Source organism: Zonotrichia albicollis, chromosome 17 (genome assembly GCF_047830755.1).
Source record: "Zonotrichia albicollis isolate bZonAlb1 chromosome 17, bZonAlb1.hap1, whole genome shotgun sequence".
NCBI classification, from domain to species: Eukaryota; Metazoa; Chordata; class Aves; order Passeriformes; family Passerellidae; genus Zonotrichia; species Zonotrichia albicollis.
In genome coordinates, this window is record NC_133835.1 from 11,025,390 (window position 1) to 11,047,810 (window position 22,421).

General features: G+C 46.4%; 1 protein-coding gene across 2 annotated transcripts; it reads left to right on the top strand.

The window, feature by feature from the left end:
- Positions 1-301: 301 nt before the first annotated feature.
- CABLES2 (Cdk5 and Abl enzyme substrate 2) lies at positions 302-22,108 on the top strand. Of its 2 annotated transcripts, XM_074553452.1 has the most exons (10): positions 302-843; positions 12,293-12,364; positions 12,563-12,655; positions 13,405-13,482; positions 14,933-15,041; positions 15,593-15,758; positions 16,364-16,467; positions 16,850-16,956; positions 18,426-18,630; positions 19,048-22,108. In XM_074553452.1, exons 1-10 carry the CDS (start codon positions 338-340, stop codon positions 19,186-19,188), a joined length of 1,581 nt encoding a protein of 526 aa, XP_074409553.1. In that variant the 5' UTR covers positions 302-337; the 3' UTR covers positions 19,189-22,108. The 2 variants fall into 2 exon arrangements, with proteins under 2 accessions (XP_074409553.1, XP_074409554.1); XM_074553453.1 differs by lacking the exon at positions 12,293-12,364 and having other exon boundaries at positions 303-843.
- Positions 22,109-22,421: the final 313 nt, after the last annotated feature.

The following is a 22,421-nucleotide window of genomic DNA, read 5'->3' on the forward strand; positions in this document are numbered from 1 at the left end:
AGGAGAAGTTTTTTGAAAGTAGCACAAAGGGACACGGTGGGTGGTCGTGCGGGGGCACGGCGGGCTCGTGGCTGCGGCAGGGAGGGAGCGGAGGGAGAGGCCGGGCAGGGTCGGGGGTGCCGGGGCCGCTCCGTCCCCGCGGGGCTCCGGGCGCTGCCCCCGGCGGCGGCGCCAGCACGGGCGGGCTGGGGGCGGGGCCTGCCGCGGGCAGCCAATGGCCGCGGGGAAACAGCCGGGCTCATTTGCATTCGGGCGCGACGCAGCCAATGGGCGCGCGAGGCGCCGGCCGCTCTGCGTTCCAGGCGCCCCGCCCGGGCGGCCGCGGCTCATTCGGAGAATGGCTGCGGCCACGGCGTGCGGCTCCCCGCCTCCCCGCCCGCCCCGCGAGCAGCCGCCGCCGCGCAAGCGGGGCGACTCCCGGCGGCGGCAGGCCGCCCTCTTCTTCCTCAACAACATCTCCCTGGACGGGCGGCCGCCCTGCCCGCCCGCCGAGAAGCCGCCGCTGCCCGCCGGCCCGGGCGACGGGGAAGAGGCGGCGGCGGAGCCGGCCGGAGCCCCCCCGCGCCTGCTGCCCCCGCCGCCCGTATGCCAGCCGCCGCCCGCCCTGCTCCTGCCCGGCGTGCCCGCGCTCGCCGCCGCCGGAGCCAAGGGGGATGCGGACCCCGCCCGCGGGGGCATCTTCCTGCCGCAGCTGCTGCTGGGCGGCCCGCTGTGCCCGCCGCCCCCGGCGCCGCCCGCCCTGCCGGGGATGCTGGCGGCGCCCAAGCCGGGCGCCCCGGGGCTGCTGAGCCCCACGCAGAGCGCGGCGGGCGGCGGCTTCGCTCTGGAGGCGCAGCGGCAGAGGTGAGTGAGGGGCCGGGGCTCGCCGGGCCAGCCCACACGCCCGCCCCCGCCGCGCTGACCCCGCGGGCCGTGGGAAGCGCCGGGACCCCCCGCGGGCCTGGGAAGAGCCGGACTTTCCCAGGGCCCTGGGCCGGCCGGGGCTCCGGGAGGGGGAGCGGGGCATGGGAAACGGGCGTCCCCGGGGACAGCGAACGAGGGAGGCGGCGCCGGCCCCGCGGTGGCCCCGGCAGGCAGCACCTGCCCCGGCGGCCCGGCCCGAGGTGCGCGGGGTCCGGCCGGGGAGCGCTGCCCGGCCCGCGCTGCCGCCGCCGCCTCGGCAACGCCGCTCGGGCCCGGGGACGCCGAGGATGCCCCGGCCGGGGACGCGGCGGATGGTGAGGGGGATCTGCGCAGGGGATCCCTCGCTGAGGCTGTGTCTGCAGGTTTGCGGTACCCTGAACCCTCCTTCTGCTTTTCCCCAGCCCGGTTTCTGCGTTTCTCTGTTTCCAGATGAAGCTGGCAGGGTCGCTGTTAGGCAGAGCGCTTCCTGCACTGCTGGTGTCATGCCTTCTCCTGTTCGTGTGCTGCTTGTCTCTGCAACTGTGTATTAATGATGCTTGTGCACAGGGAACTTGTCAGCCTCGGGGGAGGATGCTCTGGCCTTCCGAGCAGGATTACCATTGCAATTCCAAGGGACTTCTGTCAGGCTGAAAGTGTTGCTTTTCTAATGGACTGGAAGGCAGGCTCTTGCTCAGATCTTGGGGATTTGAGCTCTGAAAGAACTCTTTTCAGGCCGTTTCTTGCATAAACAGCTCTGTAAAGTGAGCTGGCCCTCTGAGCCTGCAGATAGGCAGCAGTATCAAAGGCTTTAAGTCTCTGTGGTCTTTACAGTAGCTTCAAGAGCTTTTTCAGTGAGCTGAGATAGAGATGTCAGTGCTTTAAAGCTGGGGAGTTTGCTAATGCAGTTGATGGGTATCCCCTTTCAGTGTGCATCTCACTGTGGAGATGTCCTGTGTACCCCCAGCTTACGGGTTCAGGTGAATTTGAAGAGAAGTGTCTGTCTGTCAGTAATGTGGGGGAGGTCCTCATGTGTTATCCCTCCTGGGGTGTTTTCCTCTTGAAACGTTATTTTCATTTATTGCTTTTCTTGTCATGGAAGAGACCTTTCCCTCCTTGTTTGTTGGAGAAATTGAAGCTGTGGCTCCAGCTGGGTGCCCTGTATTGTGCAGTTGGATGCCCTGTGTGCTGCTTGTTGAGCAGAAAAGCCTGGAGGGTGAGGTGCTGCTGTGGAACAGTTCCTACCCAGCGCTCCTGGTCCATAAAAGCCAGCACAGGAGGTGCTGTGTGGTTTAATTTCATTGCTTTTACATTGTAGGCAAAGCTCTTGAGGGCAGGTTTTGCGTCAAGAGTTTCAAAGCACAGTTCCCTTTGTGGATGTGGCTTTCGCTGTGCCTGTGCGTGCAGAGTTCTGGAGAGATGATCCTTCCCCTTCCCATGCCAAGTCAATAGGACACTAAGAAAATATTCCTAGGATCTTCTCACTTGATGTCCTTCCTGCCTCTTTCTTTGGCATCAGGTTTGAGCTGTTCCACTACAGTAATTCTAATCAATCTGGCTGGAAAGAATGATGAATCAGAAATAAAAGGTAGAGAGAAGTGCAAGAGGCAACCAAGGGAATCAAAAGGCTTCTGTCTGAGTAATGACAAAATAAACCATGGAAGATCTGGCTGGAAGGGAATATTGTATTGATCACTTTGCATGCTACTTTTGAGGGTTTAGAGTGAGAATTCATCTGGTTTTCATCTTGAAAGAAAAAGAGCATCTGCTGAAACCATCAGACAGGAGATTCACATCTTCACATGGACACACACATCTCCTGACAAAAGGACAGTTTTGTGCTGCCTGTGGAGATGTGTTAGAGCCAATGTACCTCACCCCAGTCACACTGGGCACAGCAGTGGGTGAAATGGACCGTCCCTCTGTAATGACAATTTCACTGTCAACTCACAGGGTGAGTGACTTACCTCTTTATTTTTCACTGGACAGTTTCATGTTTTGGTCTGTGACAGAGTATCTCTCCATTCCCACTGAGCAGAGGCATCTCTTCTTGTTGGAAATACATGAGGAATAATTCAGGGAATCACAGGAGGAATGTCCTTCAGGACAGTGGTGCTTTTACTCCGTCCCCTTCTGTGTTGGGTGAGCTGTTTGCAAACTAAGATTCCAAAGTCAGCAATTACAAAATGGATCGTCTTTTATCAGGACTTGGGAATCTGAGAATTGTTTTGCCATACAGCGATGTTGCCATTCTAGATCATGAACTGCATCATGCAGAGGTGCAGGCCAGTGAAGTTGGTGGAGGGAAGGGGAAGTGGAATCTGCTCTGCCATCCTGGACTTTTATCCTTGGTGCCCACTTCAGGCAGATGCTCTCTTCAGAGTCCTTTTTGAGTCACTGTCAAGAGCTGCTTTGAACTTTCCTCAGGTGCAGGAGGATCACTGGCTGCAGGATCCCCAGGCTCACTCTGCCTGTGTTCAGTGGCCAGTCTTGTGCCATGTCTGGGAATTTCATCCTGCTGGGGCTTGCCCTGATCCATGGAGATCTGTATCTACTATCAGCATCTCTATCTATTGACAGTATCATTGGGCAGAGTTTTATTGCAAAACTTGACCTTGTTTGACTTGACTGAGAGGTTGCAAGAAGCTGATGAGAGCGGCCAGCGTGGCTCAGGGCAGGGTGTGACAGCTCTGCTGGATTTGGGGGTGGTTATTGGTAACAGGCAGGATCTGCACCACAGACCTGCTCACCTGATGTAACCTGGAGCTCCTCCATAGCTCTCAGGCCCTTTAGGATGGAAACTTAGAGGAGGCACCATTCAAACCTGGATGCTCGGTTTCGTTGTGCTGCTGGCTGAGCGTTACAAACTGAATGACTTTAACCTTCCACTTTGATTTTCCTAAGGAATCTTCTGTTTACAGGATCTTAAATTACAATGCTGTGTTATACCAGCTTGCCTGATCTGCTTGCCATCCCTCTTCCCTTCTCCTTTTCCATCTTGCTCTGTTCTTTTGTTCTTTCAGAGAACGAGCCTCACAGAAAGCAGTGCAGGGAGGCAGCAAACAGGGAACAAATCTGCATTCACAGATTTCTAATGAATTTCTGCAGCTGGGTCTGAAACTGGCAGAGCTTTCTGGGGAAACACAGATAGCAGAGAGCCCTGCAAATAGCCAGGTTGTGAAAGCATGAAAAATGGAAACAACAGCCCTGGATGTCAATGCTTGTTGTGCTTCTGAGGTTTCATTATAGCCTGATGTAAAAGCAGCTGGTTTTGCCATAATTTGCTGCATTTTGCTGGGTCTAAGAATAAACACAGAGACTAAATTATTTGTGACTGATGCTTTAATGTCCTTGGAGTTCAGTGGTCAGGGAGCTGAACTGAGTGTTTGTGATAGCTCAGTCATTTCTGATTTATCAGCAAATTTAGGTCATTTTGAAAGTGGGAGTTTAAACAGTAGTTGATAACAGCAACACTCTGGACCTACTCTGCTTTTGAGTGTTAATTGGATGCCAGATTGCTGACATAGGTGTGATCAGATTAGTTCTGTGGGTGGAACAGCAAAAATGCTTCGTCAGGATTTTATACTTATGGTGGCTAATGTGTTGTTTTGTCCTACTGTCAGCTTAGCTGCTGTTGTCACTTCAAGGAATATAAATATTTTTATAAAAACCCCTCTGCTAATAAACAGAAATTGTTGAGATGGATGAAATAAAAAGTCTCAGTTTAAATTTTGAACCTAATTTGGAACAAGCTGGGCACATGTAAGCAGGAAGCTCTATCAAAGATGACTAGCTGTGACCTTTCAGAGGTGAACAGCAGACTGGGATGTGCTGCTGGAGGCTCAAAATGAGCATATTCTAAGCCTGAACTTCATTTAAAAGTCAGCTGGAATGTTAAGGCTGCAGTCTCCTCCCCAGGTTGCTTCAGCAGATTTCTCTCATATTCTTGACTGCAGGTGAATTACATGTGTCCACTATTAAGTGTTTTATAGCTGCCTGTGGACAATCCCAGGCAGATAAATTAAGCAGAAGAAGTAAGCTGTATGCCTGGCAGGAAACTCAGAGATCAGAACATCCAAGTCCTTGTATCCTGTGCACTCCTGTGACTGGGTCCGGGTCAGGCAATCCGAGACACTTCCAACACCAAGGTCATTTGACCTCTTCAATTTAGACAGTCCAGAAGCTTTAAAGAGATCTTTGCTCTCCAGGCAGGAGTAGTCTGTGCACAATTATCTGCACTTGCAGCTGATTTTACCCGTGGATATTCTGCAGCTTTTCGGAGTGATACAGGAGGCCTGGCAGTGGGTTTCAGGGTGCTGCAGATTTGGGGATTCCAGCTCAAAACTCCTTCCTGCAGGGTGTAATGAGGGTGGTCAGAATGATGTTGTCTTGCTTCAAGTCAAGGACTCATCAGCCAAGAAAGAAAACTCTACCAAATTAAATATAAAAACCAGAATAACTTAATTTTGGGAATCCCATTCAGACCTCCAGTGAGCAAGTCCTGTAGGAGTGTTACAGTATAATATATTAAAAGTAATGATTTAGTTATATATAGCATATTAGATATATAATACATTAAATACTGTGTTCTCCTGTTTTCCATCTGTCAGCCAGTTAAAGCTGTGAGGCTGTCAGGCTGAGCGAGCTTGAAGATATTTTTGAGCCTTCTTTTGAAGGTTGTTCTGAAGGTGTCTGGCTCTGTAGTTGGAGTTTTAAAAATGCACAATGAAATTTAGGCTCTTTAATGAGCACAAGGTATTGCTGATAAAGCAGGTGACTGCAGGTGGAGGGTGCTCAGCTAAAGCCACTCAGTCAGCCCAGTTCTTCAGACAGAGCTCCAAACTCCTGACCTTTGGTTTACAGCTGTGTATTTAACCTTCTGTAACTGGAATTCACCTGGAATTACTGTAACCTGCTCTAAGAGGAATTTACTTATTTCCTGAAAAGGTGTTAAAGGAAGAACTTTCAGCTGGCCCTCTGTTTCACAGCACATTCCAAGGCCTTAAAACTCAAAGCTTGCTGCCAGCTGACCCTATTGCTGAGGCTGTGATCCTGGAGCTCTTCTCCAGGGAATGCTCCTCTTGTGCCAGCTCCTGCTCAGGTGGTGGTACCCAAGTACAGACCTCAGAGTTCATTTTGGAGTCCCCACAGCATGGGCTGAACTGCTGCTGGTCAGGGCTGCTTGCTCAACAGCGAGGACAGATTTGCCCTTGCTCTGTTGTGGTTTTATGCAGTTTAAGCATAAAATTTTGCCCTAGTAAAGCTGCAGCCTCTTGACTGTGCATTGAAGGGGATGACTGATGAAATGGGGAAAAACCAGGTGCCCATAAAAGCACTGTGGGACCTCTCTAAACTTGCTTTGATTTGGTTTCCTCCAGTCACCAGTTTTAATTTTCTCCTTCCCACTTAAGAGCTTTTCTCTTTCTCTTTTTTTTTCAGCTTGGGAGTTTATTGTGCTGAAGGCTTTTATTTAGCTAGGCACATGATGAAATGACAGCATCATCTCTCAGTGAAGTGCATGAATATTTCTAGCATAATGCCCAGAGTGTCATCAAGGACACTCTCTGCATTTCACGTGCCTGTTTTGGTCAGCAGTTCAGTGCTGAGTAAGCAGAGCACAAAGCACAGGGGGCAGCCAGGTTGGTGTGCTATGAACACCTCCAGAAACTGGGAGAAAATTGGAGAAAATTCTCCAAAATTTCTGGTGGTGAATGCTTTGTGAGAGCAGCAGGGATTTGAGGAGTGAGCTTTAGGAGAGGGCCGTGGGCACAGCAAACTTCACATCTGGTTTGGTGGTTCTGTTGCAACAGCTGGGCTTTCACAACACTTACTGGAAGGCATTATTTTCTCCTTGCATTGTCTAAACACTCTGAGCACCAAAACAATGTGATTTATGAAACTCAATGAATATAAAGCTCATTCTCTATTAGGTCTTAATCATATGTGGTTGTGAATCAGCAATGAAGTAGCAGCTGCTGTGAAGATTATCTAATTTCTTTCCTTGTTAGTATTTAAAACTCTCCAGGCTTAGTGAGCTTCCCACTTACTCGGCCTCCACCTTCATTCAAATTATCCTTCATTTCTGTTCATTCTCATCTGTTCCACAGGCTGTGTGACACATTCTTCCCTTTACTGGTGGAGGAGTGCAGGATTTTCTCCTGGCTGTTTGGGACCAGCAGGAAAGCCCCTGGTGCCCTTTCAATTTTGCAAACAAACCTTGAGTAGGAGCACAAAGCTGAAGGAATTAGGCCTCCTCCTCCTTCATCCTGGGCTCTCACAGAGGGACCTGCTCTGTAGCCTAAAAGTATTTTTCATACTCATGTGGCTGATTTCAGTTTACCCTTTAAAATGAAGATTAAAATGAATAAGTTAAACTAGCCCTGCTGTGAGACTTGTATTAATTTTCTGGCAGGCTGGTACTTAAATGTCAGAAAGCTCCTGGGACAGGCCTGCAATCCAAATGCATGTCTGTGGTGCCATAAAACAGCAAGAGCTGACTTTGTGAGGAAGGAGCACTGAGCACATGTGCACTTACTCTTGGTGATGCAAAGTCTCTTTCTTCTCTGCCTCTCAAGAAGCATCTGAGCTGCAGCCATCCAGCAATGAAAATGACCTGCTCAGTGCTGGGCTCTTCATGACACAGATCCTTTGTGAAGTCATTTGTTTTACCCAAGACATGGTTTTGATGTGATTCAGTGTAAATGCATTCTGGGCTTCTTTTGGCTTTAATTACTGAGAACTTGTTGCTCCCAGTGAGCTGTGCTCAATCTGCTTTTGAGCAGGAAACTCATTAGTGTGAGCGCCGAGGGTGGTGAGGCACAGGGCACTGATAGCAGAGCAGGGATGCTCCCACTCACACACTCTGAAATCTCTGGATGTCTCCTGGGCTGCAGGAGAAATGGAAGCTGCTAACGAGTAAGCTTAAATACAAGGAGTAGCTTTCTTAATCCCCCAGTGCTTGCATTTTACCTAGTGAAGCCCAAGCACAGTTCATATCTGTTTGTTGTCTTGCCTTAAGGAATGAAAACAATACAGCTTTAAAATATGTCTTGGAAAAACAAAGCTGACAGGTATGGCTTCCTGTTGTAAACAGGATTTGGGATCTGGATTTCTTGTGCAAATTACTTTTGACAGTTGTTTTTAAGCTAGTGCTCCCAAAAACCAATAAATGATTTTTTTGTCCTTGTTATATTAATAACTCAACCTCTTGACAAATGTGGTCATACTGAGGCCTGTAAAGGACATTAGAAAGGGACATCATATTAAAATAAAATTTGAGTGAGAAATAGGAAACCGAATTCTATTAGGCCCTAATTTTACACAGTAATTAAAAATCCTTGACCTCCCCCATCCCACTCATCTGCTGGCAGTGTGGATGGCTAAAGAGCAGCAGAGGGCATCAGCCCTGCTGCTAATTTTAGCCCAGTGCCTGGGGTGTGTGCCTGTGTGTGCATGCAGCATCTGCAGGGCCATGGATGCAGCTCCAGCAGAAACAAATCCACACTGCTGGGCCCCTTGGAGGAGGGGGAGCTTTGGCAGCACCTTTGAGCATTCCTGAAGCAGGGCTTGGTGATCCTGGAGGCGATGAGAACGAGATCACAGCATGAGATGAACTTGGGGTGCTGTGTTGGTGGAAACATCTGAATGTTGGTTGAACTCTGGCTGTGTGGGGGGCTCAGAGTGCAGCCCTGTCCCTGAGAGGGATGGGGGAGAAACACTCTGAGATTATAGAAGCTCTCAGTTTACCCTTCAAGAGGCCAGCTGGACAATTCACCTGCTGTGGCAGAAATGCAGGAACCAAGAGGACAAAGTGGAGAGGAGCTTCCAAGTGGCCAAATGGCAGCTGCACCACTGGCCACTGGCAGGCCCTGTATGGGGGTTTAAGGCCCAACTTTAAGGGTTTAAAAGGAGATTTGTGAGGGCTGTTTGTTGTAGAATTTGAGTGTTGAGTGGGGCCATGGGTGGCCAAGGAAATGCCTTACAGGACTGTTAGTGGCCCAGCAGCCGGGGTGGACAAGGCTGGTCTGTGCCTGAAGCCACATCTGACAGCACAAGGCCAGCATCCCTTGCATTCAGTACCTGCTAAAGAACTTGCAGACTTCCAGCTGCAGGCACATCTTTGTCCTCCTGGGTGTCTGCAGGTAGCCCAGTGCAGGTGGGAGGCGGGGGAAAACTCTTGGCAAGCCAGCAGAAAGGTCAGTGTTCTCTAATCTGGAGCTGTGACTTAACAAGCTTTCTTCTTTCCATTCATAAGACAGGACATGTAGGGATTACCATTGCTATACATAGCTGTGTGCTGTTCTGCTGGGAGCACTGCAGAGCTGTGTCACCCTCAGGGCTGGGATCCCATTGCTGTTTATCCAGTGCCCAGCCTCTGCAGAATTTCAGTGGGACCCTGGCAGGACCAGAAGAGGACAGCTCTGAAGCTGGAAGCACACAAACATTGGGTTTCCTCAGTGGGAGGAAGAATAAATGTGTGGGCTGGCTACTGCTTCCCAGGGCAGGAGTCAAAATGTAGCTCTGAAGATAATTTGTTGGGTATTTTCCTGAACACAGGGGGTTTTTGTGGGCTTTTTCAAGTGCATGTTCAGCTGGTCAGGGATTTGGCAGCAGTGTTGGATTGTGTGAGCCCATGTGTGCACACGGAGATAAGGCGCCAAGGCGTAATCCAGAATTCCTCTGCTTGATAGCCCCTTATCTCTGGGCATGGGGGCTGTGTGTTTTTGCTCTTGATGGGTCCCCTCGAGGTTCTGGCTCTGTAAACACAGTTGCTGTTTTTAATGACCTGGGAGTGTTCTGCTTTGGCATTATTGGTTCCTGAAATAAAAAAACTGGAAGCACCCAAAAATGAGCTCCTGGTCAGGCACCCAAACCTTCTATAGCTTGTCAGAGCAGTGGCTGGTGCTGGCAAACAGGCATGTTTGGACTTTCTGTTGGAATTACAGCCTGCTCCATGGAACCCATGAACATTTTAATATTGGGTATTTCAATTGCAAATTGCCAGGTCACACATGGGTAAGGCTGCATAGCATAACTCAGCAGCTGTAGAGATGTTGGTATTCTTAGTATTTAGGTTGCTTTCAGCAAGAAACACACTGTATAAACCACTTAAAATCCTTTGAATTCCATGGAGCAAAGCAAGAAGTGTATCCTGGGTGAAGCTGCTTAGCACAGCAGAGATACCTGACATTTTTTTGCCATCAAAGTTAGCAGTCACTGGAGTGACCCAGTGCAGCCTGTTGTGCAAGTGTGAGCTGGCTGCATGAGCAAAGCACTCAAACTAGAGCAAATACACGTGTGTGTGCATATTTATAAGTGCAGAGTGCTCAAAAAGTGTCAAATTTTGCTGCATTCTCCAAGGACTGCACTAGTGACTCTCAGAACATGCTGAGGGTGCTGTGTTGCTGTGAAATGTTAGGTTGGGCCTCCAAACTGTTTCAGGTACTGTGGGTTAGTGAGAATTCTTTCCATACACCCCGTTTTGGGATTTGAGGGAGAGTGTCTGGCTCAGCATCAGGGATTCCTCCAAGGTGACAGCTCTGCTGAGGGCAGAAATTATTTACAAGTGTAGCTAAAAATGAAGTTTCCTGTTGGCAGAGTGGGGATGAGTCATTGTGGTTCTGAGTCAAGGGGAGGGATCTTCCCCTCGCTGCAGCAGGGTTTTATTTCCAGATCTGCTCTCTCTTCAGGTGTTTGGCACTCTTGTCCCTGTTCCTGAGAAAACAAGGGGATATTGAGAAGGTGTGACAACCTCACTGAGTCTCCACCATGGAGTTAGGATCTGGCCGTGGCTGTCTCAGTCCATCCTGTTCCTCACACCAAGCATCCTTTAGCAGAACTGTGTGCTTTTTTTGTACCAGTGCCCCCTGGCATGAGCTGTGTTTTCCCTCTGCTTGCCATACACGGCGTCTCTCTGTCTCCATCCAGCCAGGTCTCCCCTGGGAGGGGAGGAAGGTTGTGGATGTTACCAACTGCTTTAGAGCCAGGAGGTTTGCAGTTACTTCCTCATTTCATGAAGGGTTTTTTTATTGAATTTTAGATGCTAGATTAGCCTGGAGAGCTGTGTAAATGTGAAAGTGTTAAACGTTCCTGTGCTATTCTTGCTGAAAAGCAGCAAACCAGTAATAATTTTAAAACTGAAGTGCTGGTGGAGGGTGTTGAAGCTGTGCCAGGAATGTTCTCCAGTTGCACCTTAATGGCTGTGGATTTGTAGGAGGCAGTCTCTAGCAATACTGAAGGTGTTAGTCCTGTGGGAGTGCTTTTCTCCCTTGTGTTTGCAGAAAGGGACACTAATTTTCCATCCTCCTACCTGTTTGAGTTCTGAGCTTTTCTTCCTTTTAAGAGTGCCTGAACAGTGCAGCAGAGAGTCTGCTCTGCTGCAGCTTGAGGTTTGATTTTAATTTTTTTTTGCCAGAAACTGGTCTTGTCAAACCAGAGTCCTGTAACTTTTGTCTTGTTGTGCTGTTTCTATATTGACTTCCATGGCAGCACGGCCCATTAGTTGAGTTCCTGTCTCACTTGGGAAGAAAACCTTGGGCTTGAGCACACATGGCTTGTGCTAAAAGTGTAGCATAATGCATGCTCAAACAAAGGCAGAAAATACAGACTCTGACAGTTGTAGTGTCAGCTTTTTGCTGGTGGAGTGCATTGTTCCTATAGAAATTGCAGTCAGAGTTGCACAATTCATTTGTAAATCTCTACCAACAAAGAAAGACTTGACTTGGACAATAGCAATGCATCTTACTTTGGCAAAGTCTATTTTTTTTTGCTTGAATGTAATATCCTATTACTGTTACACTAACTCACGTGAGCCCTACTATTATTCTTGCATCTTCCATTCTGGAACTTCACATGGGTGCCAGATACTTTTTGCTTCCTCTAATAACCCTCTCTATTGTTTCTCAGAGAGATCTGTCAGTTTTATTGAGCTGCAGCCACAGACTCTCAGTCTGCTGACTCCTGGAGCTGCAGACAGCTGTTCTGAATAGAGAATGCACACAGATGTTTGGTCATCATACAGATGTACCTGTATCTGAGCTTAAATTGATATAAAATGATTTATTCCCCTGCCTTGATGGGAGGATCTTTTTGTGACATTCTTGTCAGATCTTAAAGGAGTATTTGGAAGCTTTTTAGGTGTTTAACTTATAGGTAGGTGTTGTTCTGTGTGGCAGATAATTAATGGTCTTGTTGATGAAGTTGGTAAAAATAAGTATGTCAAGGGTCCTAGAGGGGGAGACAAGTTCTTGGCCTTTTAAGGAGTTTTAAACTCTTAGTTAATCACTCTTGCAACAAAAACAGAAATCCAGAAGCCTGCCATGCATCCTAAGAGCTCATAGATCTGTTGCAGTTCATAAACTCGGAGGCCATGAACTAATGCTGTTCACTCTTCGTGGTGTTGTGCATTTTGCAGAAGGCGTTTTATCTCCCAGCGCTGCTCTCTAGACTTTTTAGAAGACATAGTGGAGTATGCCAGTGTCCGAAGGTACTTGTTTTCAAAAGCAGCATTAACCTCAGCTCGTTGCATGCCCTCCTCTCCTCCCTCCACCCTCTTCCACGCCAATATCTGAGGTCCTGCATGCTGGTGCTGCCATCTGATCATACAACTGGCATGAATTTTTCTCAGGACACTTAACAGATTTGGCTTTTTTTTTTGTTTGTTTTTCTTTTTTTATCGTTGCAGAACCAAGCATATATCTGGGTCTCCAAGACACAAAAGTTTGAAGAAGATGCACTTCATCAAGAACATGAGGCAGTATGACACCAAGAACAGCAGGTAACATGTGGAGATCAAGGTTCCTCCTGTACTTGTGTGCAGTAGGAAGCAGCCTCCAGTTCCATGCAGTGAGACATTTAACATCAGTGAGAATTAGGGGATGCCCCTGGGGCCTTGTTATCTCTTTATCCAGAGTTCTGTCAAAGGTGGTAGGTGCTCATTTCTGCTACATTTGCACTGATGATTCTGCCATCCTACTCTGAGGAGGTTAAATCATTCTCTCTTTTCTTCTCTCACTTTTCTTCTTTCTCTCACTTTCCTTATCTCTGGCATAGAGAGGTCAGAGCTGAGAATGGAGAAACAATGGAGAAGCCATTAAGGAGAATGGCTTGATTTAGGCAAATTCTTGGCTCTTGGTTGATGAGCAGAAGAGAAAGGGAGGCTGCATTTATGTTTATTATTAATAGAAGTGTGAGGTTTCATCTAAATGTAAAATATTATCTACTTTTTTCACAAGGTGTATGTAAAAATTACATGGATATATATTTAAGGACTGGGATCTCCTTTGAGTTGCTCCCAAGGTGATGGCAGGTCCTAAACATTGAGATTTGATAGAGAGCCCCAAGGACCTACAGGGTCAATGTTAAACCCCTGCTCTTCTGCTGCTTTCTGGAAATGTTAAATCCATGGCAGTATCTATGACTTGCAAGAGCAAGATAAGAAGAGCCTTGTGTTAATACCCCATAAAAAGCTGCTTTGTAACTTCTGGATCTTAATTGATATCCTGATCTTTCCCCATCTGCTTACAGGATAGTGCTGATCTGTGCCAAACGAACCCTGTGTGTGGCGTTTTCCATCCTGCCTTACGGGGAGGGGCTGCGGATCAGGTGAGTCTCCCCAGCTGCTCTGGGAAATGTCTGCTCTGCTGTTTCAAAAGATCTCCTGCAATGAGTCTGTGTGGTGTCTCCTGTTCTGGAGCAAGTGAGCCTATCCAACCTGCCATTCATGTGGAAGGACAAGAGTTTGCTGTCAGAGCAGGAAAACCAGACACTGCCACAGTGTCAAAGTGTTCATTCCAACCCCAAGAGAAAAATGCTGGAAAAGGCAGATTTTTCTTCCAGTGTTTATTCACATTTTAAAGCACTCCAGTCCTGTCAAATCTCTGAAATCAGCTTTGAACAGATAATGTGATTGGCTGCTGTGTAGGTTTTCTATACTCCTGAAGTGGTCAGAAATCAACTGTCTTTAGAGCCACAAACAGTGATGTCAGCAAAAAAAGCACAGGGAGTTTCAGGGAAGGGTGGTGTTGCCTTCAGTGGAAATTCTCAAGGTTTTATAGTGAATTTACACCTAAATAAGTTAAAGATGATCTTCTGTTTCTCAGTTTTAAGCCATGAATGTCACTATTCATCCTAAAAAAAGCAGAAACAGTTTGGACTGATTCACACTGCTTTTAGTGTTTGGACTACATTTTTATTTACAACTGTTAGTATGATCCTTTATGAGAAACAAAACCCACAAACTGGATTTCCCTGCGTCTTTCTTTGGTCCCTTGTGAAGTTTAAGTCCATTCTGTGAAGGTCTGTTATCTACAAATATACCATACCAAACACTAATTCTGTTCTGGCAAAACAATTGTGTTGTCACTTCTGTCCTGTCAGTAACTTATGGACAAAGGAAACGGATGCTTAGTCGTGGGAATTGTATTGTATGCAAATACCTGCCATAAAAATAGTTGATGGGAAAATATTCTCCCACATAATAGAAAGGCAGCAAGGTCACTGGAGCTATTTCAGAGCAGTTCTGAGCACTGTGCTGTTCTGCTTGCAAGCTGGCAAGGCAGTTCTTCACCTGAAAACTGGATTTTGTATTGGAATATTGGTGACAAAGCCACGTGCTGCCATCACTGACACAGGCATCTGCAGCTTCATTCTGAATTTGAGCTTGTGTGCACAGGGGTTGCAAATTTCCTCTTGAAAGGCAGGTTTCTAATCCTGGAAAACAAGTAATGTAAATCAAGTTTGCTGTTACATGTTTGAGCATTTGAGTGTTGGGAATGGTATGGTCTTGTGCAGAAAGATCATATTAAAAACAGTTTACCTTCAATAGGCAGATTGGTAGATTTGTGTTAAACTGAAATGAAATCTGATTCTTTAGTTAATGAACATCTCTGCTTTTTGAAAAGAGTAGTTAAAAACTAATGCTCTCCTGGAGGTGGTATGGAGGGGTTGGCTTGTTTCCACACAGGAGAACTCTGACCTGGTGCTGTTGGTTGGTGTTTACCATGGGAAGTTGGGCTTGCATTCTGTAATTGTGCTCTTTCTTACCTGCATTTAGTGATCTGAAAATGGAAGGACAGAAACAGCGACATCCTTCTGGAGGAGTTTCAGTATCTAATGAGATGGTGCTTGGACTGGAAGGAGTAGAGCTGGGTGCTGATGGCAAGGTAAGGACATTTATTTTTTCACCCCAGGACCATTTCATGCTGGGACAAATCAATTTGTGCAGTGCTTTGCTGTCCATTATGTGAGAGCTTTGGCTTTTCAGAGCACTGGAAGTCTTAGACCTCTAGTTTGAAATAGTGGCTTGTGATAATGCTACCTCTGAAAAGGCTGCTGAAGCTTGTTATCACTTCTGCCTCTCTTTCTGGAGAATTGAGTTGGCTTTGCTATCTGAGGCAACATGTGAGTGAAGTTCTGATAGAAATATGGATGAAACTCATACTGCTTGAGTTAAATTTATAATGCCAGAATTTTACTTGTAATTCTCACCTTTTCTTTGCCATCCCACCAAATCTTCTACAACTCTTCATTTTAAAGTTGTGAAAACCAGGCAAACCTCATCCAACTTTTCCCTTCCTCCTGTCTCACATTTCCAAGCTCCCCACTCCCAAATCCAGCCTCTAGGGGACTCTGATTTGGAAAATCCTTGGTGTCTGGGAATAAGCTTTTCAGTAAATTTCCCCTCCATAAACACTACAACTTTCTCTTCTTTCAGGTTGTGTCCTATGCAAAATTCCTGTACCCGACCAACGCTCTGGTTGTGCGCAAAGCCGACGCCTACGGTGCTGTTCCCCCCTGTCGAGCCAGTGCTCCCCGCAGTCTTCCTGGGTCCAGATACAAACCTGTGACAGCAAAAACAATACCAGCAGGGACAGACATTGGTAAGGACAGCATCCAGCTCTGCCATCACTGGTGCATGCAGCAGAAAAGGCAGAGATTTAGCCTCCATATATCTGGCCTAGTTCTGTTTATGCCATTCAAGAGGCACAAAGCTTTTCCTTGGGAATGTAAAGTTTTATATTTCTCACTAAGAAACATCTGGTGCACGTGGATCCAGGTGGTTCTCTTCGCCTTCTAGCACAGTAACAATGCATAAGCCAGAGTTTGTGCCAAGAATCCCTTCTCTTGTGTAAAAGAGCAAACCTGACAACAGCTCTGCTGTCTATTAGACTACAGGCAAAATAATTCAGTCTTGGGTAATTTTTTTCTGGGTATATTTGTAGATGCAAACTCAGTTGTACTAAATCTAAAATGTTGTGTCAGGCATGACGTGTGTGTGGTGGAGAAAGAGTTTGTGTGGTTTATTTAATTGTTCTAATTTGTGACTGGTGCATTTATGAAATGCATGCATGTGCCTGTAGCTGCAGTTTGTACTGTGAGATCTGCCAACACTTAACATTTGCTATTTGAAAACTTTCTTAAGGAGGAAACAGGGAATTTAAAGCTCTTTTTCTGGTGACCCAATGTGCTTTCCTCATTCCCTCAGGAAGTGAAGCTGGAGAAGCTGCAGAGTATGATCCAAATCTTCTGGATGATCCTCAGTGGCCCTGTGGAAAACATAAACGTGTTCTCATCTTTGCCTCATACATGGTGAGTGACTGGCATACCTGAAAGAGGAGAGATTCCCTGACAGATCCTCCTGTAAAGAGTGTTTTTGAGGAAGAAAAATTCCTCTAGGAAGAAAAAGTGTTTTTGCTGATAATTGATTAGGAAAAATATAAACAGTTGATTTTGTACAGTGAGTCAAAGGCCAACCTGTCTTCATGTTGTCATTTACTTCTTGTAACCATTTGCTTACTGTTTTTTTAAAGACTTTGTCTGTAGTTGGGATTCAACTTTGGGACATTTCAGAAATGTTAAATTGTGAATAATAAAACTCAAGTTTGCCTTTGCATTAGAGTTTTTGGAAGAGTTGTTTGGCTGTCAGTCCTGTTCACAAGACAAGTGATACATTTTGCTTCTTGCATTTCAGACTACAGTCATAGAGTATGTGAAACCCTCAGACCTTAAAAAGGATATGAATGAAACCTTTAGAGAGAAGTTTCCTCATATCAAGTTGACACTGAGCAAAATTAGGAGGTAAGAAATAAGCCTTGAGTAACAAGGACATCATCCACACTGTCTGAGGCTGCACTTGTATGCAGCAAATACTGAATCTATTAATAGCATATATGATTAAACACTAATCTCCTGTTGTCAGTTGAGCTGACTTGTAGGATGACAGCCCTGTACTGGAATCTTTAGGATGCTGAGAAAGGGTAACAGTTGGTTTTCAAAGTTCCACCTCAAGGGTTTTGTTTCACCAACTGTGGTGTACTAACACCAGGAGCCAATTAACAGTGGAGTAGCATTAGCTTTGAAACAAACCCTTGTAACCTGATTGCTTGGCTGCAGTGCAGTCCCACTCTAACTGGATTGGCTTTCTGGGCCCTCTGGCTATTTTTGCCTTTCAATTACCAGACTTACTGATGACTACAGACTCTAACAAGGTTGTGGATAAAGAGTGTTAGATCTGTGGAGACTTTGTAAAGAAAAGCTTTTTGTGGAGGCTACACAGAATTTCTCCTCCTTGAGTAAATGCATCTGGTTGCTCCTCACCAAGATGCACTGTTGCACCTTCAGAGAGCTGTAATCTTGCTGGTGTTACAGGCAGATTGATGCAATCAGAGCCTGTTGAAATAGCCAGCTTAAACACAATTCTGCTGAGTCACCAGGGCCAGGTGTAGCTCAGCTCCAGGGAAGATTTGCTTGGGCAGTGTGTCCTGCCTGAGTCCTGCATGCTCCTCTTTGCAGCAGTTCAGAGCAGTGTGTTCCTGCAGAGATCATGCAGCTACGGTGTGGATGGCAGCCCTGGGAGGAGCCATCCACCTCCAAGCCTGCTGAATGCTGAGGTGAAGGGCTGGCTGTGTGGGGAGTGTGGGAAGCAGGCTGCCTTCCCCTCACACCTGGCTGTGTGGGGAGTGTGGGAAGCAGGCTGCCTTCCCCTCACACCTGGCTGTGTGGGGAGTGTGGGAAGCAGGCTGCCTTCCCCTCACACCTGGCTGTGTGGGGAGTGTGGGAAGCAGGCTGCCTTCCCCTCACACCTGGCTGTGTGGGGAGTGTGGAAAGCAGGCTGCCTTCCCCTCACACCTGGCTCTTACACAAGGTGTCCCCCAGACAGGTCTCTGTGCAGCCCTGCTGTCATCTGCAGGGCTCTGCTGTGGTTTTCTGTAGGTCAGAGTGGTTCACTCTTATCATCTGAATCACAAACCAGTTTGGGAACCCAGAAGAAATCCTACAGCAATAGCCTGTGTGTCAGTGAGGTAGTTAAGCTCTGGTGTTTATGGGCAGCTGAGGAATTGTTCTACCACAGTGGATGTTGTCAGCCAGGTGAAATCAGTTTGTGCATCAGCACCAGCTGGGCTTTTCCACTCTGGGATAATACTTGTCATGGTTTTCCAAAGAGGAGTCTGGCCCATATGCTCCTCTGAGTTGCTGTGCTGCAGTATTTCTATAGCATTTACTAAAATCTGTCATGTTTGGGGGGTTGTCTTTTCTCCTGTTCCCAGTTTAAAGAGAGAGATGAGAAACCTGAGTGAGGAGTGCAGTCTGGAGCCAGTGACTGTCTCCATGGCTTACGTTTACTTTGAGAAGCTCGTGCTCCAAGGGAAGCTCAACAAACAGAACCGCAAACTGTGCGCTGGTGCTTGTGTTCTGCTCGCAGCCAAGATCAGCAGTGACCTCAGGAAACACGAAGTGAAACACCTAATAGATGTAAGTGCTGTCATCCTTGTTCCAGCTGCTCTCAGAACCTCCTCCCTAGCTCATAGGCAAAGATTAAATGCAAGGTTTTCAGTGCCACGTGCTTGCATGGAAGACCAGCTCTTTTCAGTTTTATGTCTCATTAGGGCTCCTCCTTGCTTTGTTTTTTTTTAATTCATTAAAACTATCTGCCTGGTGCAGGCTAGTGTCTTACTGATCCTCCAGTAAAGTTATTTTTGCACTTTATATGTTTGCCAGAGAAGCAGTAACAGTTGTGTGGGTGTCACAGCTGAGCTGATAAGCTGGTTTGATGCTGAAAATACAGCTCAGGCTGTGCATCACAGACTTAATCTAACAATGCCTTGAAATCACCTGGATTAACTGATTCTTTCTCCCCTCCTTTGTTTTGTTTTGTTACCACCGTGATAGAAACTAGAAGAGAGATTCAGATTCAACAGAAGGGATCTCATTGGTTTCGAATTCACTGTCCTCGTGGCTTTGGAACTGGCTCTGTATCTCCCTGAAAACCAAGTTTTACCTCATTACAGACGGCTCACACAACAGTCTTAACCAAAGCTCCCTCCCAGCCAGTATCCAGCTGTGCTGGGATCCCACCCCAGGATGCTGCCTGTGGAGCTGCCACTGGCTCAGCTCGCTGGGAAGGCTGCAGGGTGATGGGAACTGCCGAGGTCTGTGGACACAGATGCCAAATCTGGGGCATGGTACGAGAAGAGTTATTGAACTTTTGTTTTCTTTCGGACATTTAAAGCACAAATATTCACCAGTCAGCTGTCATAGCTGCTTATTATTCCTTATTTATCTTCCTGGTTTCACTAAAACTGTTCTTCCCTATGAAGAATACTATGGTATTGGTTCTTTTTATTTTATTTTGTTTTAAGCCTTTATTGTATTCCTTGAAACTGAAGGAACATCACTTCCATTCCAGTGCACCATAAAGTTCAGATGTTTCTAAGAACCTTCTCACATTTTTACATTAATGAAATGCATACTTTATTTTTTTAAAGATGTGCCTAAAACTGGCTGGTCTGGAACCAGTGCTTTTTAAGTTAGTTCTGTTATTTAGTGGGGAATCCTCAATTTGTATAGCCATTTATTCTTTACCTGCATTGGCCTTGCATACAAGGAAAACAATTCCAGTTATATCTGCACTAATAATATACAGGGCATCTATTCTATGATCTATAAGTAGCAAGACTGAAATTACTCCATTTCAATTTATTTACTATGAATAACTTTAAAATATACATTTTGTTTTAGAAGGAAAATTGGTTTGAAAACCTGTCATGAAGTACCACACATTGAGTGAGGTAGCTGGGAAGTGATTGCCGTCCTAATTCACTCTTGAGTGGAAGATGAGCACTTGACTAAGAGCAATTTGCTGTCAAATGTATAATTTAGGGGTTTTATTTGTTTCTCTGTTCTGTAGCCTGAAATAAGCACCTTTTTTTAGGATTGACTGTATTATAGATGGTCTTATCTGAGCAAATATGAAGCCGGTAGAGTTACTGCTGCCAACCGAGGCCAGTGAAACAAAGCATGCTCGGTATTTAAAATGCTACATTTTTTATTCTCTGTTCTTCCAAGCGTTGCATCACTGTGATGGTCCTCATAAAACTGGCATTTCTTGCACATCTGAGCAGCCACTACTGGCTGGTGCCCAGCAGCTCTCTAGAGTTCAAATAACTTCTCTGCCCGTTGGCTTATTCCTTCCTTTATTTTTACAGTATCGAGGTTGGGAATGAATTCTTGATTACACCTCGAACCTTCTGTGGTATTGGCTCTTGGGTTTATTTTCTGAAGCAATATTATTGATACAAGTTACTGGGTCCCTTTGCAAGGAACAAAACTGATACTTGGTTATTCCAATGAGAAAGTTGTAATTTAAGGTTGACTCATAAACTGCCAGACCTCGTGCTGAGGTCAGGGACTTGCTATCCAATATGTAAGTAATGTAAATTCCTGTTCCTTGTATTAAATATTGGTTGTAGCCAAAACCAAAGCTGAATCCTTGCTCTTCAGCTGTGTTTTGTCTGAAGCTAATTTGGCTTCATTAGAATTGCAGCAAACTTTACTGGAGCCCCTTTCTCTCTAAGTGGGGCCCAAAGTGTATTTTTCATATATAATAATTACAGTGACTATCAAACCTTTTTTAACTGTGTTCAACTGTATGTAGCTTCAAATTATTTGTGTAAAATTTAATATGCTTGTGATTTCTCTAACACAGAAGGACTTTCCAGTCTCCAGAAGTATAATGTAGCTAATAGCTTAGACAATAAGCTTGCCAGTTATCTTCCAAAAGGTTTAAAAATTTGCCTACTAGTTAAACTTTCTACTGAATATAACTGTCCTTGCATGCAGAAATAGTGATGTACTAAACATCTAGTGTGTAATGAGCCTCCAAATTAGCAAACAAGTGGTGCAGACAGCTGCGGTGCTCCACCACTTCCCAAGGCATTGTGGAGGAGCCAGAGGTACAACAGAGCAAAGAAATTTCTCAAAGAACAGCTTGATTAGTATGAATGAAATCTGAACGTGTCTTTCTCTGGGAACTTTTTTATTTAGTGTATAAAGAGTTTTCTGTAACAAAATTAACTTTCTGAGGGAACAAAACGCACTTTGGTTTGCAACACTTTGCAGTCTGTATTCAGTGGAAGTTTGTCTAGTTCAAGTGGCCATTTGGGCTGAAATTACACTCCCAGAACCCGTGGGTTTACGTCATAAAACCAGCAAGCTTTTGTTTTCTTCCAGGAGAACAAATTGGGATAAAGGAGCATTAAATTACAGAAAGCTGAACGTTGTCTGACAGTTATTCTAGCCCTTGGCTCGGGCACACACTCGAGTTGGGAAGCCAAGGATGACGCAGGGCAGCGAGGGCTGTGCCAGCTGTGTCTGGCAGAGCTGGGGCTTGGGGTGATGCTGCCCAGAGCCTGAGGCTTGTGCAGGAATCTCTGTGTGTGTGCAGGAATCTCTGTGTGTGCAGGGACAGCAGGGACCGCCAGCCCTTCCACAGGGATCCTCCCACAGCTCCGCCTGCTCTGCCCGCCGGGCTCGCCCTTCCCAGAGCGCAGCTCGCAGCCCTGTGCTGGAATCTTTCTTTTTTCACCTAAAAGCTGCCACCGTGTGGCAAAGGACTCTCAGTACCTTGTGTGTTCACAAACTCAGCGCGGGACCCAGAGCCAGACCTGCCGGTTCACGTTTGCACAGCCAAACTCCTCCTGCTCTGAAAAGGAACAGCTTTACACCCAGAGAGGCTCGGTGCTTTGTGAAGGTGCTGCTGGGGTGGCTCAGCACGGAGAACTCTCTTGAGAAGAGCCTGTACATTTCCTGTAAACAAAAACCCTTCTAGTTTTGTCATATTCCATTATTTAAAAGTCTCAGTTGTAGCCTGTTTGTTTTATTTTGGGGTTTTTTGTTTGTTTTTTTTCTTCTGTGAAATTAAGATGCTGTGAAATAAAACTTGTTTTTGGTACATGGTTTGTAACCAAATGTCTCATTTTGGAGTAACAGAATGGGTGGTGTGGGAAGGATGGGATCCCACCTGCCCCAGGTGACCCTGCTGCTGAGGCAGGTCACCTGGGGCAGGTGACACCGGAATGTGTCCAGGTGAGTCTGAAATGTCTCCAGAGACAGAGACTGCCTGATGTCCCTGGGCAGCTGTTCAGTGATCTGCCACCCCCTTAATGGAAAATTATTCATCAAGTTCAGATGGGATTTGTTGTGGTTTTAATTTACGGCCATTTCTCCTTGTCCAGTTGCTGCGCACCGCTACAGAGTCTGACATT